Source organism: Podarcis bocagei (genome assembly GCF_964188305.1).
Source record: "Podarcis bocagei genome assembly, chromosome: 2".
NCBI lineage: Eukaryota > Metazoa > Chordata > Lepidosauria > Squamata > Lacertidae > Podarcis > Podarcis bocagei.
This window is the reverse complement of record NC_138126.1, coordinates 62,326,620-62,342,053: the sequence shown is the minus strand read 5'-3', so window position 1 is coordinate 62,342,053 and position 15,434 is coordinate 62,326,620. Positions and strand designations below refer to the sequence as shown.

The window sequence follows — 15,434 nt, the reverse complement described above, 5'->3', positions numbered from 1 at the left end:
ATACGCTTGATGTTCATAATCCACACTGGGACTGGCAAATGGATAGTTCTGTGAAGTTTCAAGCATGCTGAGGGATTAATTTTGGGTATTTAGCTATTCAGGGATGTTTAAAAGATTACAGCACTAATAAAACAAATGCAGCATGTCACTTTCACATATGCTGCAACTGTATTGGAAAAAATACTTTTTAACAAGTGCTGACATCATTTATTTGATGTGAGGGGAGTCATATCACATGGAATTCCATGCCTGTCTGAAAATTTGGTAACTATCCAAACAGTAGTATTGCACCTGCATTTCACATAGAATGGTAGAGTTGGAAGGCACCACAAGGGTAATCTAGTTAACCCCCTGCAATGCAGGAATCTTTTGCCCAACATGGGCCCTGAACTCAAAACCTTGAGATTAAAAGTCTAGGTTATTCTGGACTAACCTATCTGTTTTGGTTTTGTAAAACTGATACATAAATACTTGTTTTTGTCCATTTCTTAGGCCATCTTAGTACATCTTAAACTGGTAAAGAACTTGTGTAAAGGTGTGGTTTGGGTTTTATTTTGCTTGGATTTCATACTGAGACCTCCTTACTGCATTTTTTCCCTCATGTGTTTAATCATCAAATGTATGAGTGGCTGGTATCTGGACAGCTACTAGGATTTTTTTGTAAATCTTCTGGAAGATTTGTGTCCTAACAAATTTAAACTGATGCCGGCTGGAGCATAGCTAAACCTTTGAAGGTCACACATAAAACACTGGCCCTTTGACATTAAGACATTCCATTCCATGCTGATTAAAAAAGCAGTCATAAAGTCTCTTGCTTACGATTACAAGAATTGTATCTACAGTTGAAGAATGTCCAAAGATACACATTAGTATTTATGCAATCTTTTATTTTCTCCTTCCTCTCATACTTGCTATCTTTTTCCAATTACAGCTGCTATTTTGGCTTTCTTGTTTTGTCCTCATAAATATTGTAGCGGTAGTTATGATAAGTTTGAAATCTCTTGTTACAATTCATAGTCTCACTTCCCTCCTCTGTGATTGTCAAAATACTTCCTTGGGGGGGGTGCGGAAATATACGTCTTCTCATGGTGCCTTTTTTGCTTTTTTACAGAAGCTGGATCACTGAGGTCAGTGCTCAATAAAGAATCTCAATCACCTTTTGGATTGGATTCCTTCAACACCAATGCAAAGGCCTCCCCTTTAACTCCAAAGCTTTTTAATAGTCTCTTATTGGGCCCAGTTGCCTCAAGCAACAAGACAGAAGGTTCCAGTCTTCGCGATTTGCTTAACTCCGGGCCTGGAAAGCTGCCTCAGGCTTCACTTGATACAGGCATCCCTTTTCCTCCTGTCTTTTCTGGAGCTTCCACTGTAAGTAATACTATTTTTGTTTAGAGGTATAGATAGTTGCTTCTTTAAAGTGGTATGATCTCTTTCTTCAGTAGGAAAACCTATACTGAACTTTTCAAAATAAGATTTATTTAGGCATATTATTGTTTGTCCACGGGCCCAAAGGTGGGTTCATAGGAGTGGTTTGGTTCAAGTATACCAAAGAAAGATTTCGAAAATGCCGGAGTGGTCAATTCTGGTACTTTATTATAAGAAGGAAATGTAGACTTACAGTGGAGCCTTTACAGACACAGTGAGAGGTTGACATGAGTAATCCGCACCCAAGCAAACATTTACGGTATACATTCTTTATTCATCAGCACTTTGGCCAAGACATCCCATAATTTCGCCTGAGCAGATGAGGGCATAAGTGGCAAATATCCAAATCTTACAGGTTGTTCCCCTTTCTGGCCCCAAGCCCACAGATGAACATGCCAATTAGCTTCTATCACAGCAAGTGAATATAAACGTATATGAGCTCATTGTTACAACAACTACCAGTTAATTGTGGTGTTATCTTGACTACCCAGATGGCGTTTGCAGAGCTTCTGGAACAGTTCCCCTTTGGTTCAACACATTGTTATTCTTTCCTTGGCATTGTTTTAGCCACTTTAGAAAGTGTTTAGTTGGTTGAAAGATCAGAATCTGTGGCACAGGCAGTATATTCTAATTCTTTACCCAAGACCTGGGTTGCTATGTGGATTTGTGTCTTCTAGGGTGCTAAGAATAAGGCCAGCTTGCCAAATTTCCTTGATCATATTATTGCCTCAGTGGTGGAAAATAAGAAGACGTCTGATGCTGCCAAGCGAGCAAGCAACGTGGCCGATACTCAGAAAGAAGTGAAAGAGATGGTAATGGGATTAAATGTGCTGGACCCACACACTTCCCATTCTTGGCTCTGTGACGGAAGGCTTTTGTGTCTCCATGACCCCAGCAATAAAAACAACTGGAAGATCTTCAGGGAGTGTTGGAAACAGGGCCAGGTAAATAAAAAGTTTGTGTGGACATCCTCTCTGCCTGTGGCAAGATTTTCATTGTACTTAAAACAAACTAGCAGCTATTTCATGATAATTATGTTGGTGCAGACTTTGTTAGTAGTTTAAGGTTGAAGGACAAAACACAGTTAATGGCACTTGTCTATGTGTGATACAAGCACAAAAATTCATTTCTGGAACAGGATGTGGTATCCTTAGAACCCTGGGATTCAGTTAAATTCCAGCAACAAGTTTTGGGCCCTTATGGTTGGGAAATTGGGCTAGATAGAATACGGATAATGCCTGGTGAACATTCAGAACTTGTCTGGGTTGACCAGGATTTCCAGCAGCCAGAAGCTTAGAATTCAGTGCTTCTGTTAAAAAGGTAAATATATTGGGTATTATCAAAAGATGGTCATCAGCCCATAGATTTCAATTTGTATAAAACTAGAATAGCTTTTCTTAGCACAGAAGTTGGACTTTGATTTTTTAATCCATATATAAATTAACGAAACCTCCCAAAATATTAGAAATACATAATCTATAATAACATATAATAGTCTTAAAATTCATCACTATAAGGTATTACCTACTTAACTTGAATTTACATTATTTAATTTTTCTTTTTTATATTGTATTTATACAAAATGATATCTTAGCAACCAGAGCATATCTGTTATTACCTCTATTTTGTTGTTTCATACAATCAGTAACTTCCATAGTTGCTTCTGTTTCTGTTGGTGCCTGTAATTATTTTTGCTGCTGTTAAAAGGTCTTCTAATTCTGAACGCTCCCTCCTTATAACTTCTTTAAGGCAGCCAAGTAAAATATACAGAGGATTAGTGGAGAATATATGTTTATTTTGTTTATCTGAGTTGCAGCCTTCCTGCAGAAATTGTTGTTGTTTTTCTTCTTAAACAAGTCCATCATTTAGGAATCCATTTTTTAAAAACAAAACGACAACAGCTTGGTCCTTTGCCAACATTTCCATCTCTTACATTTTCAGACCAGAAAATCTTTAACGAATAATACTGGAAACATAGTGGTTTCTTATTTTCATTTTGTCTGGTTATATTTTTATGAAAGATTATACATTAGTAAATAAAAAAATAAAATGCCTTCTGCGAATTGTCATTTTGGAATAATACCTCCTCTTTCTTTTCACAGCCTGTTTTAGTTTCTGGTGTTCATAAGAAGCTGAAGCCTGAGCTCTGGAAACCAGAGGCCTTTAGTCAAGAATTTGGAGATCAGGATGTAGATCTGGTCAATTGTAGGAACTGTGCCATAATCTCAGATGTGAAAGTGCGTGACTTCTGGGATGGTTTTGAGGTCATTTCTAGTAAGTGCCACCTAATTCTGTTGATACTACTTGTGAAAAGTTATCTATCACATCAGTGTAGTCTCTGCCCCAACTTATGACACTGTTAATGTCATAGCTGAACAGGAGATTTAAACCCAGATCTCTCATTATGGATTTAGGTTTCATTCTTCCCTCCTCTACTCCCAAAATATCCTGTAGATTTCATAGGAAAAGCAAACTAATAGCGATAGAACGACATACAAGCCAAGTAAAACTATTTCTTTTCAGAGCGTCTAAGATCTGATGATGGACAGCCCATGGTACTGAAGTTAAAGGACTGGCCTCCGGGAGAAGATTTTAGAGACATGATGCCGACAAGGTAAGATCCCTTGTTGCTCTGGGTCTGGGCCTCTGTGAGAATTGTTGGTGTTCTAGCAATGTATTCTTCTTGCCTTTGCCAGTGTCTAACATGGTACTTGCCCTTTTCAGGTTTGAGGACCTAATGGAGAACCTTCCTCTCCCAGAGTACACTAAGAGGGATGGAAGACTGAATCTGGCATCAAGGTTGCCAAGCTACTTTGTACGACCAGATCTGGGTCCCAAAATGTACAACGCATATGGTATGTAGACCAGGAGAGCATAATTTTGTCCCTACTAATACTTTGTGGCTTATGAAAGTATATGGACTGAGAAGTAAATGAGTGAGATGGATTATTACCCATGTTCGTCATAAAATTAATTTGTTTCCTTTAAATCTGTTTGCTTCCAATTAAAAGTATAATGTCATTAGAAGTGGAAGATAATTTGGTAATTGTAGACTAAATGGAATCAGACAATGTTGTCAGAATCAAAGAGAACTTTGTAAAATGAAATGATGCTGTTCAAATCAGGGAAGAGAACTCAAGGACCCATGCCCATCAGACTGAAGAGCAGATGAGTTTTTACACTAGTTTATGTGGCCATATTCAGTTGCATCCATGTGCTCTTAACCTGTAAAAGGACTGTATTCGTCTTCTCATCCCAACGAGAGAAGCCCCCTGAGATCAGTTTGGAAAATATTTTGCAGATAAAATCACTCACATCTGCTCCAGCTTGGATTCCAGTGTTGGTGCAGATCTGGGTATGGGATTCAGGAGCATCTGCCTGTCCAGGTTTGATGAGCAGCTTTCAACTACTATTTTCCAAACAAATGGATGTGATTCTTGGGAGAAGAATCCTCAACCCTTGCCCATCTTGGCTGTTAAATCTGCCTGGCCCAAGTTCAATAAGCTTTTGCTAGCTGTGGTAAATAGATCACAGCAGAAGGGGCTATTTCCTTAAGGGGCTAAAGGAAGCATTGATCGTCAACTCTGGAAACATGTTTTGATGCCCCCTTGTTCTGTTGGCTTGGGAAAACCTGATGTTTCGGAATAGACTTTGTTATTGGCTGAAGGTGATTGGCCTGGATTTTCCTTTCTGCTGCTGTTTCTAGGACACCTATTAAGAGCTGAGTCCTTAGTGGCTTTTCTGTCTGCATTTTATTTTTATCAGGTTGTGTACCACTTCGAGTGTGGTAGTGGCCGTGTTAAAAAATATTCAATAAAGTGCATTTGTTGATTTGAAGCAGTGGACCATAACATCTGTTTGTACTAAGTGCTGCAATTACAAAGTGATAGGGAGTTTGGACCTTAAGTCTGGCTCCTTTTATAGTTAAACGTGCATAGTAGGTGCCCTTATGATGCCCTCCAGATGTTGCTGGACTACATACCCCCTCATCCTTGACATTTGACCTTAATGTCTGGGACTGGTGGGAGTTAAGAATCCAATAACATCTGAAAGACATCATGTTGGCTACCCTTGATATCTAATCAGCAGAGATCAAGTATCTCTGCTACTGTTCACATTATCATGGCTAATAGCTGAATATTCGCTGTGTGGTGATATACTTTGAATGTAGCATAAAAAAGCATACCTATAACAAGCAGCTTCGAGCTTGCTGTCATCGTCTCTCTTCTTTGCTGCTTTTCGTAGGACTGATAACGGCAGAAGACAGAAGAGTTGGTACAACCAATCTGCATTTGGATGTGTCAGATGCCGTTAACGTCATGGTGTACGTTGGAATTCCCATCGGGGAAGGTTCTCATGATGATGGTAAACTTCTAAGATGATCTTTTTCAAGGTTTAACTTGAAAAACTTCTGAATCTCCCCCTAGATATGCAAACTATTGCTTATATTAGGCCTGCACCATTTAATTTCTTTTTGTTTTGATTTCTTCTCTGTTCTTGTGTTGCTCTTTGCACATTGGTAATACATATGAACAAAGGTAATGGGGGGGGGAGATAGTGCAGCTGCAAACTGGAATGCCTAGTCATGTGAATTTACTCATGAGTAGATGTATCAGTTTCTCTTCAAATAAGATACCTGTCTAATAATCACGCGGAACATTATAATAAGCAGAGTACTTCTTTGAGGCGCTAACTCTGCCAGGATGAAACTTGGATGTGGAGTCCTGATTGAAAGTATCACCTGTGCACAAATGCAAATGTCACCAGTTTGATGTGTTTCTTAGGTTATATATTTGTGATATATGGATAGTGCAAACATAATATATGATTTTTAGGCATACATAAGCACCCTTGCAGGTTTGAACTGATGTGCTCTTGACAAGGGGAACAAATTTAGTGCTTTTTCCAGAATTACTAAAGATAATATGATTTGGTCCTTTCGAATTTCCTAACTGTCCTGTAACATTAAGTAGGATAACTTTCTTAGATAATTTCTTATGGCTGTAGTTTTGTGCTTCCTTGAATTCATTTGATTGTTACACATTACACTAGAAAGCCATGCAACTTACTGATGTGAATTTCAGAGGTGCTGAAAACGATTGATGAGGGAGATGCTGATGATGTTACAAAACAGCGAATCCATGAAGCAAAGGAGAAGCCTGGAGCACTATGGCACATTTATGCTGCTAAGGATGCTGAGAAGATCAGGGAACTTCTTCGCAAGGTGTGATGGTTGGATGTTTCAGGAGTTTAATATTTCACACATTATTCTATACTTTCTGATAAAACTTGTGTCCCAATATTTTAATTGGACTGCCCTAAAAACCTTGTTGAAGGGTGGAGTATTAATGCCCTAAATAGTCTGGGAATGGACTAGGGCAGCTGTAATATCTGCTGTGAGATTTGGATTTTTTCCTGTCATACTTGCTTATTGCATCAAAGTCCACCTTAGCCAAAGCTAAGAATTTCATCATAAAGTAACTTGTGGTTGTTTGCTGAATACAGATTAAGAAGAAATCTGCAAGTAGGGAGCATTAAACTCTGATACATTTGTATTAGGTTGGTGAAGAACAAGGACAAGAAAATCCTCCAGATCATGACCCAATCCATGACCAAAGCTGGTACCTGGACCAGACCCTCCGTAAGCGTCTGTATGAGGAGTATGGAGTACAAGGCTGGGCAATAGTGCAGTTCCTGGGAGATGCTGTATTTATTCCTGCAGGGGCCCCTCACCAGGTGAGTGTGGAGTGCTAGGGCCTGAAAGAGCAGGGTAAAAACTTAAGGGCATAAAACAAGTTGTTCATGGAGCGTTCCAAAAAGAGCACAACTTTAGAATGTGACAGAATTTTCAGAAACACTGTACAATTGGTTAGGTTGGTTTTCCTGAGCTTTTTCTGTTGGGGGCAGGAACAAGTTTAGAGTACTGAAAACCTGCTGACTGTGCTTGGTGAAATTCTAGAAGCTGAAATAAGGAGAACTCTAGTTCTCAGAAGTGTCAAGTTTCAGAACCTTACTATAGAGTTCCATGTCTACTATTCCTGGGTCTCAAGCTCCATATGTTTTTCTCAAAAAATTATTCCAGTTCTTGAAAGGGTTGGGGGGGTCCATATTCCTTGAATACTGGAAACTTGAATAATTAAAAGTAAAATATCAGCATATGCTCTTAGCGTGTTTACTTTAGTGTAAATTCACTATCTGGGATTCTTAGGTGAAGGAATAAAATGTTTGTTGTAGATTCTGGGTGCAGCTGGTTATTTGAGTCTCGCAAGGATTCAATAACTTTGTAGTGCCTAGCACCCAGGTGTGAACCAATAATTTGTTTTCAAACTAAAACTGTTCCCTCATCCCAGCTCTGGATCTTGTCTGCTTGCTGCAGTTGTCTCTTTTTATTACTCTTATACCAGGATTGTGGTACCTATGGTGCTCTGAATATTGTTCAATCCTATCAGCTCCACCTAGCATGACCAATGGTCAGGAATTACTGGAGTTGTAGTCCACAAACGTGGAGAACTGTGGGTTCCTCATTCCTGTTTATACCACTAAACTCTTGCGTATTCTGTGAGCAGAAGAACAGGATATAAATATGTTAAATAAGAATTCAAACTTTATTTACAGTGCAATTCTCCTTGCAAATTTTATCATGCACATCATAAAGCATAGGTGTATGCTAAAGTGGTGATAATTATTTCTGCATGTTTGCCAGTTGTTTCAGGAGGCAGTTAAGCAGCAGATGTCAACTTTGTTTGGCCTAATATGCCAAGATATGCACAGGCCTTCTGCTCTCACACGTAGCCTCCTTTTTCCTTCAGTTTGCAGAACACAGCAATTAAAACTCAGAAATCCGCAGTTAACCAGAGTTTGCTGTTCATCTGAACCTGGAAACTGATTCGTGCAAAGTGGCCCCACTAAATTATTCAAGTTTTTCTATCTTTCTCTCATTCACTTGGCACCAAATCCTATGCTAGTCCAGTGAGTCTGTCCGTTTTCAGGAGCAGCTTATGGAGCAGCAGTGGGTCTTGGGGGTGGGGAGCCATAAAGCCCTGTTCCAAGAGTCCTCCTCTGGATTGAACCCTGTGCCTACCAGTTTCAGAACAGGGCAGGATTTTAAGCCACTATTTAAATATCTTTGTTTCTTCTGAAGCTGGTAACCATAGTTTCTTGGTTTGGATGAAAAAGGAAGTTGGTTAGTTGGAGACTTGCAAGTTGGAGATTGCAGAATGTCATAATGAGAGGAGTGAGGAGGAGTGCGAGCATGGGCAGAAGGTTTCTGTGCATCCTGACTTATTTAGCTGAGAGACGATTGCCTGAGCTTGGGCATCTCACCATTTGGTCACCATTCAAGGGACAGTGAGAAATTTGTTTTCCAGAGTGATCCGTCCCACTCCTAACTTTTCTTACCTAACATGGGTTTTTTATTATTCCTATCTTCATTGTGAAGAACTGTTTTTCTCCACTCTTATTTTCTCAGTTTTCTTGATCTTGGTTATTACTGTCATCTTGGTCTTCCTTTAAAAGTATTAACTTGAAGCCTCATCATTTCTTTAAATATAAAATGACCCTAGAAAAAATAATCACACATTTCCCACACAATCTGGCCTGTATTGATGAAAAACTGTTATTTGACTCACAGTGCGAAGTCATTATTTGAATGGAAGGCAGTTTGGAAAACTTACTTTGAACATCTGATCTCTTTCTACCTGTTAGATGTGGCTCATGAACACATTGAAATAGCATTTACCAATCTTATTTATACTGCAGAAAGCAATATTTTGAATATACATTGGATTGTTGTGTTTTGCTGTTTATCTAGCACCCGGTTCTGCTGCTTATTTTTTCAGGTTCATAATCTGTATAGCTGCATTAAAGTAGCAGAAGATTTTGTATCTCCAGAACATGTGAAACACTGCTTCCGCCTAACCCAGGAGTTCAGGCACCTGTCTAACACTCACACAAACCATGAAGATAAGCTGCAGGTAAGCATCTGTTTTCATGGAACAACCTCTAAAGCACATATCAGATTTGGCAGAAAGTATTTGCAAAACTGCATTGGGTTGTTGTTGTTGTTGTTTAGTCGTTTAGTCGTGTCCGACTCTTTGTGACCCCATGGACCAGAGCACGCCAGGCACGTCTTCCACATGCATTGGGTTAAATTTGACTAAAGTTATAAGCTAGCTGCTGGTCATGTTAGCTAGGGCTGCCATACATTGGAGGGGGGGGGGGATTGACGCATGGGAGGGAATTTCTGAAATGTTGTGCTTTGTCCTGGATCTTAGGCAAGTCAGTCAAAAAATCATGGGGGTTTGGGGCATTTTTTTATTTAAGAAAAGGTCAATGAACATGGGTTTTGTTTACTTTTTGAAATATGGCAACCTTGTGTTAGCTGAATGCTTATAAAGTGGGTTGAACCTAAAGAAGGGCAAGAAGAACTCCACTGGGGCTTTCCTGTTTCCTCTTCACTGTAGCCCCCTGCACCTTCAAAAGACTCCTCTGGATGCTCTGGAATGGCTTGCAGTAGGTCATAAGGAAGGCTGCCTTGTGGGGGTGCTTTTCCACTAACACACTATACTTATAGAGGCAATCCAACTTAAACCAGTATCAAAGGCTTAGCCTGTTGCTAAGAAAAGATCATCATAGTAGATGTGTACATGTTTTGCCAAAAAAGGGGGGGAGGGCAATTAAGGGGTTCTCCTGACTTTGGTTTGAGAGTAGGGAGATCAGCATTCATATTGGAATGTAATATTTTATTGGATGCTTTTCGAGTTTGATCCAGTATCCTTGTAAGAAGTATTAGCAGCTGAGACACCTTCCCATATTCATTTATGAATACAGTGAATTAATAATTGAGAAACTCTGGCATGTCTTACATAGTAGATGGAAATGACTGTTCAGAGTTTTGATTTTCAGTGTCTTCATTTTCTTCTCTTTGCAGGTGAAGAACATTATCTACCATGCAGTGAAAGATGCTGTTGGCACACTAAAGGCTCACGAGTCCAAACTGGCTAGGTCGTAGGAACTGGTGATTCCAAACACCCCCCCTCTGGAGTCATTTTTTTGCTCACAGTATAGAAGGGGAGCGCACATACCTGCCTGTGCAGGAGCCAGATGCTTCTCGCTAAGAGATGCCATGGCATTCATTACACTCTCCAGCCACCGTCTTCTATGCTGCCTCAATACTAAGGAAACTAAAGGAAGGTCACTATAACATGCAAAGTTTCCCACCTAATGAAAGGTGCTGTGTCCCTTTCCTGTGGCCTTTTGCAAATTTAAATTGTATGGAAACCATGTGGTGTTCCTGCCTATTATGAATAGAACGTGTGAACCTTTTTCATGCCTAGTTAGTCTTTCCAAGAAGTTAGAAAGAATGATGTGAAGATGGACATTCTCTTGCAGACTTGAGTAGCCAACTCTGAAAGAGTGCGATCACCAGGAGCCCAGCTGCTGAAGCAGGTCCTCCTGAGTCTGACACAGGCCAAGGAAAGAAAGATGTTCTTCATGCTCCCTTTTTAAGAGTTCGCTATACACTGTAGAAACGCAGAATCGCAGAGAGAAACCACTTTTTCCCTGATGGCTCCAGGATTTAAAAATGTGTATTTAGTGAAAAACTAGGTTTGTAGTGAAACAGTATTTCATGAAAGTAGATATTTTTAGAATTTGAAATACCACAACTGTTCCTGGGTTACAAGGAAAGGCACATTGTGTTTAGTCTTCCTTTCAGTAAAACCTTTCAAGAAATGATTCTTAGAAATAAATCCAAAATAGCACAATTGGCCAGAGGAGAGCTAAAAGAAATTGACTTCCAACACCAGTTTCCACAAATGCAAGGGGGGGGAAAGAACTTTTATGTTTTGGAGATGTTGTACATCTCTCCCTAAACTGGCAAACCAGGTAATAGTTCACCAGTTGTCAGTTCTAGATTGGGACTTATACTTCCCAGAGCTAATTTTCAATATCAGCTTTGTCCAGAAATATTTTCAGTAAAATGTTCCTGCTTGATAGAGTTGTATTCAGAATTGTCACCATTGAACTGATGGATTCCATTGTTTGACTGTACATTGGGACTATATCTACCTTCTATCCAGCTGTACTGTAGTGCCACCTGCAGGCCTGTTAATATGTTCACGGTTATTTCATTTTTTAAAAAATAAAAGTCATTTACTGTAGAATCTTCTTTAAACCTACACTGAATCTGTGCAAGAGGAATTGTGGGTGGGGCTAAAGAAGTGTCTTTGCTTCTGAGCTCCCACTCCTCTCCCATAACTCCTGAGAGCTGCATTCATGCATATTTTTCAGAGGCAACTTCCAAGGTTTGCTGCACCATTTCCCTTCAGTACCTAGTAATAATGATCTTTTTTTCAGGAGGCGGCAAAACTGCAACATGGTTTCAGCAGTGAACCAGTCAAGCAATCCCATGTGTATTTTATTTCTCTTATATGTATGATGTGGTCAAACGTGACCCATGAAACACTCTGGCATAACACAGACTCCACTCCCCAATTCAGAACAGGCTAAACCCTGTAAGAGTTACTATGGGAGAGTTGTAGTCACTTAGAAGAAACCAAGATGTAGCAAACATTGTGTTTTTCCACTTATCGATACCACTCAAACTGGGATAAAGTCTCTGTGTGTGCTTACTCTCAGCTATTTATCTGAATTACAAAGCCCCTTCAAAATGCCTTCAGTTTTCCCTTCACCCACCAGCAAAATGTTCCTCATCCATTTACATCTATACCGTAATTTCGTTGGCAATCTCATTTGAAATCTGCCTCATGCAACCAACATTGGATACCCAGGTTTGGGCAGCTGGAGCATACTTGGGCTCCCATACTTTTGGAGCTGCGTTGGTGCAAGGCCAGAATCAGTGCCATGACATGCAGCTCTGGTCACATCTCTCCACATTTGTTGGGTGACCGAGGGGTAAAATAGCCACCCCCAGAGATCTATTCCCTCATTTCTGCATGCATACTCCCCAACAATTCTAGTTCATCAGCACTGACCATAGGACAGCAGCTGAAATTTCTCAATATATATTCCAGACTGTCAACATGGTCTCATCATTAGAACATAAGAGGCCTGCTGAATCAGACCAAAGGCCTGTCTTGCCCTACATTCTGTGGCTAGCCTAGCCTATGGGAAGCCCACAAGCAGGGCATGAGCAAAACCACACACTCCGGCTCATGATCCCCAGCAGCTGGTATTCATGTCTGTGATAGCTGAAGTTAATACCGCCATCATAACTAGCAATTGGTTTGTCTCATTTGCCCAACATTACTGTACTGGTTATGGTGGGTGACATTAATAGTACTTCCTTTTCTGTATGCTCCAGTAATTCTCTCAGAGCAAGGGAATCATCTTAAGCAGGAGTTGATGCCTTCCAAACTACACATTTTATCATGGCTGCCAAGCATCTAAGCCTCAGGACAAAAAATGCTAGTGGAAATCAGCAACGATTTGAATTGCAAACCCATATTTTATTTGTAGTGGTTTCAAGCTGTCCTGGATTTTAGCTTCTCTCATCTGCGCTCCAGTGACTAAGCATTAAAAATATTGCTATGTTGCACTGTATTTCATAGGATTTTTAATGGGAAATCTCAGCTACTGCTTAGATTCTGAACATTTAGGAAATAAACTTGAGTGTGTATAGTATTTGTATCCTAAGTCATGCAATTGCTACTACTAAAAACATATAGCAGCAATACTAGAGGAGCATGTAACATGCCCTCTCCAAGTTGTAGAAGAAGCCAAAGCAATAAAATTAAGATCCCTGACCTCCTTAGCACTATGTTGAATTCCACCTGTTTGGGTGATAGTCAACCAAATTTTGCTGAGTAGACCTATTAAAATTAATGAATGTTGTTTTATAGTGTGTCTGAACCTTTTGCTGGAGTTGTAATATTTATTTATGAATATGTGTTTAGCCTTAACCTTATGCCCCAAGACGTTCACATGCAAAAGGAATAAAGAAAGATTGATTAACTTGAATATATGTGGCAAAATATATGGATGCAGCTTAAGAAAGCAGGTACAAATACAAGCTGGTTGCAAACTGTACAACACAAACATACCTTGGTCTAAAGAGCAAAGAAGGATCCCTATCAAAAGCTCAAAGAGAAATTAAGTGTGACATTTGTCACAGTACCCACACTAAAGCAAAGGGAGGGAGGGAGGGAGGGAGGAAGAATGGTGTCCTGAAGCAAAGCATAGTGTCAGGCTGGTCCTTGAGAGAGTAGTGTGAAAAGGGGTCCATGAAAGCAAACCAGCCACTGAACATCTGGAGTTTTTTTATTATTCTGAGCCAACGCTAGGCTATGGAGAGGGTCTTTGGGATTAGTGATTTGTCATAACACCTATATTCCATTGTTACATTATTTCCTATTAAGTTCCTGTCTGTTCCTCATTTTGTTTGGTACTGAAATGATGTCCCCTTACTGAGAAATTACTAAACTAGTTTTATTTGTTTCCAGAGTCTTAAGGTTTTCTCAATGTTGTGAAACCCATTCTTTTTACAGGAGATGTTAAAGTTTACTGGTAACACCAGATTACTGTGCTGAACTTTATGTAAAGTATTAGGAGCCCAGGAACATATTTCTGGGACATATTTGAGACAGTAACTCGACCAGGGTCAAGGAAGTTCATTTAGGGGTATATTTTATATCAAGTTTATGCCAACTATTCCAATGCCATGATCTAAAAAGTTCAGACTGGCACACACCATTACAACATAACTTAGTCATGTTCATTAATTCAGTGGGTCTACTCTGAGTAAAACTTAGTTGAATAGCACCCTTTGTCCTCTTTCATTGTTCTTCCTAGATGTGCTGGCCAGCAATTACAATTTTTTTGCTGAATAATCCATTCAGGAGGCATTAAGCAGGCCAGCCATGGGTAACTGTTAATCATTTCATCATGGGAGCACATCAAAATACTGTGGCTTTCAGTTCTCCTTTCACATCCTCATTCTTGTGCAGTGAAATGCTTTAGCCAGCCAACTGGCTGTTGAAATGCTTTGAAGGTTTCAGTGAACTCTCTTTCCCTTTTTGGCCTTTTGATAGGCACTTTCCAGCTCTTCCTTTCCTTCTTTCTTATGGTTTATTCAGCTACTGGGGAGCCAGTTAAAAGTAGTAAAGGTTTCAGTATCATTTTTTAGTACATGGCAAAACAGAGTAATAGACTAAGATATATCTGACACAACCTTACATCTGAGGTTGTGGTAGAACATTTGAAAAGCGCAGACTCCAGTGCGCCTTTTCCTTTTTTACGCTTTCACCACTTATCCATTAAATATATATGCTAAAAACATTTTAAGAAGAATGGCGAGGCCACTGAGAATGCATGTACATTTTAACTTTACTTTCTTGGATGTCAGAAAATTGTAAAACAAAAGAAAACGAAATAGGGTTATCTTTTAAACTTCTGGTATCTTATTCGTTGTAGTGCTTTGTTTATTAAGGGGGTTTAAAAAAGACCCACTAGAACAGTGGGACGTGTCTTAAATACTGGAAACGGAAGAACAAGCCAGTTTTAAGATAATTTGATTTAATTACATGATCTAACAAACTACAAGATGTATTCAATCTCAATTCTGATGGAAACGCTGTGGGGATTGGGTGAGAAAGATGGAGTTTTGCTTGCTTTCTGGAAGGGAACAGGGGTGCAAAAAGACCTTGAGTGCCCCTTTCCAGGGCCTTTGGTTTTGGAGAGAGCCACCTGATAAGCATGGGGTAGCTGCTGCCTGAGACACCGATGAGAGCTGTTGGCAGAGGCCCAGACTGGTGTTTCCTCCGCATCCTCTGCCCGGTCCTGAACAAAACCCCAAGGATTTTAGGGATTCCCAATGGATAACGCGGCAACTCTGTCAAATCGAACAGTACCTGCAAGAGAGCCCCCCGCCCACACCAATATCCATTGTCTACTTCTATGGCGAGGGGGCCTTTCGGTTATTTCCCGGCCTTGCCCTTTAACGGTTTCGACCAATATAATAAATCCGGAGGCTCTTCTTGCGCACGAATATC

The 15,434-nt window shown here is 39.9% G+C and overlaps 1 protein-coding gene across 6 annotated transcripts in view; it reads left to right on the top strand.

Moving 5' to 3' along the window:
* KDM3B (lysine demethylase 3B) overlaps positions 1–11,588 on the top strand; it is a 37,546-nt gene extending 25,958 nt beyond the window's left edge. For all 6 annotated transcript variants that reach the window (XM_081185806.1, XM_081185804.1, XM_081185805.1 and 3 more), the window contains exons 15-24: positions 1,112–1,368; positions 2,103–2,369; positions 3,528–3,699; positions 3,949–4,039; positions 4,150–4,280; positions 5,671–5,790; positions 6,510–6,649; positions 6,985–7,161; positions 9,264–9,398; positions 10,355–11,588. In XM_081185806.1, the coding sequence (XP_081041932.1) occupies positions 1,112–1,368; positions 2,103–2,369; positions 3,528–3,699; positions 3,949–4,039; positions 4,150–4,280; positions 5,671–5,790; positions 6,510–6,649; positions 6,985–7,161; positions 9,264–9,398; positions 10,355–10,435 (1,571 nt within the window). In that variant the 3' untranslated portion in view covers positions 10,436–11,588. The remainder of the gene's footprint in view (positions 1–1,111; positions 1,369–2,102; positions 2,370–3,527; positions 3,700–3,948; positions 4,040–4,149; positions 4,281–5,670; positions 5,791–6,509; positions 6,650–6,984; positions 7,162–9,263; positions 9,399–10,354) is intronic.
* The last annotated feature ends 3,846 nt before the right edge of the window (positions 11,589–15,434 follow it).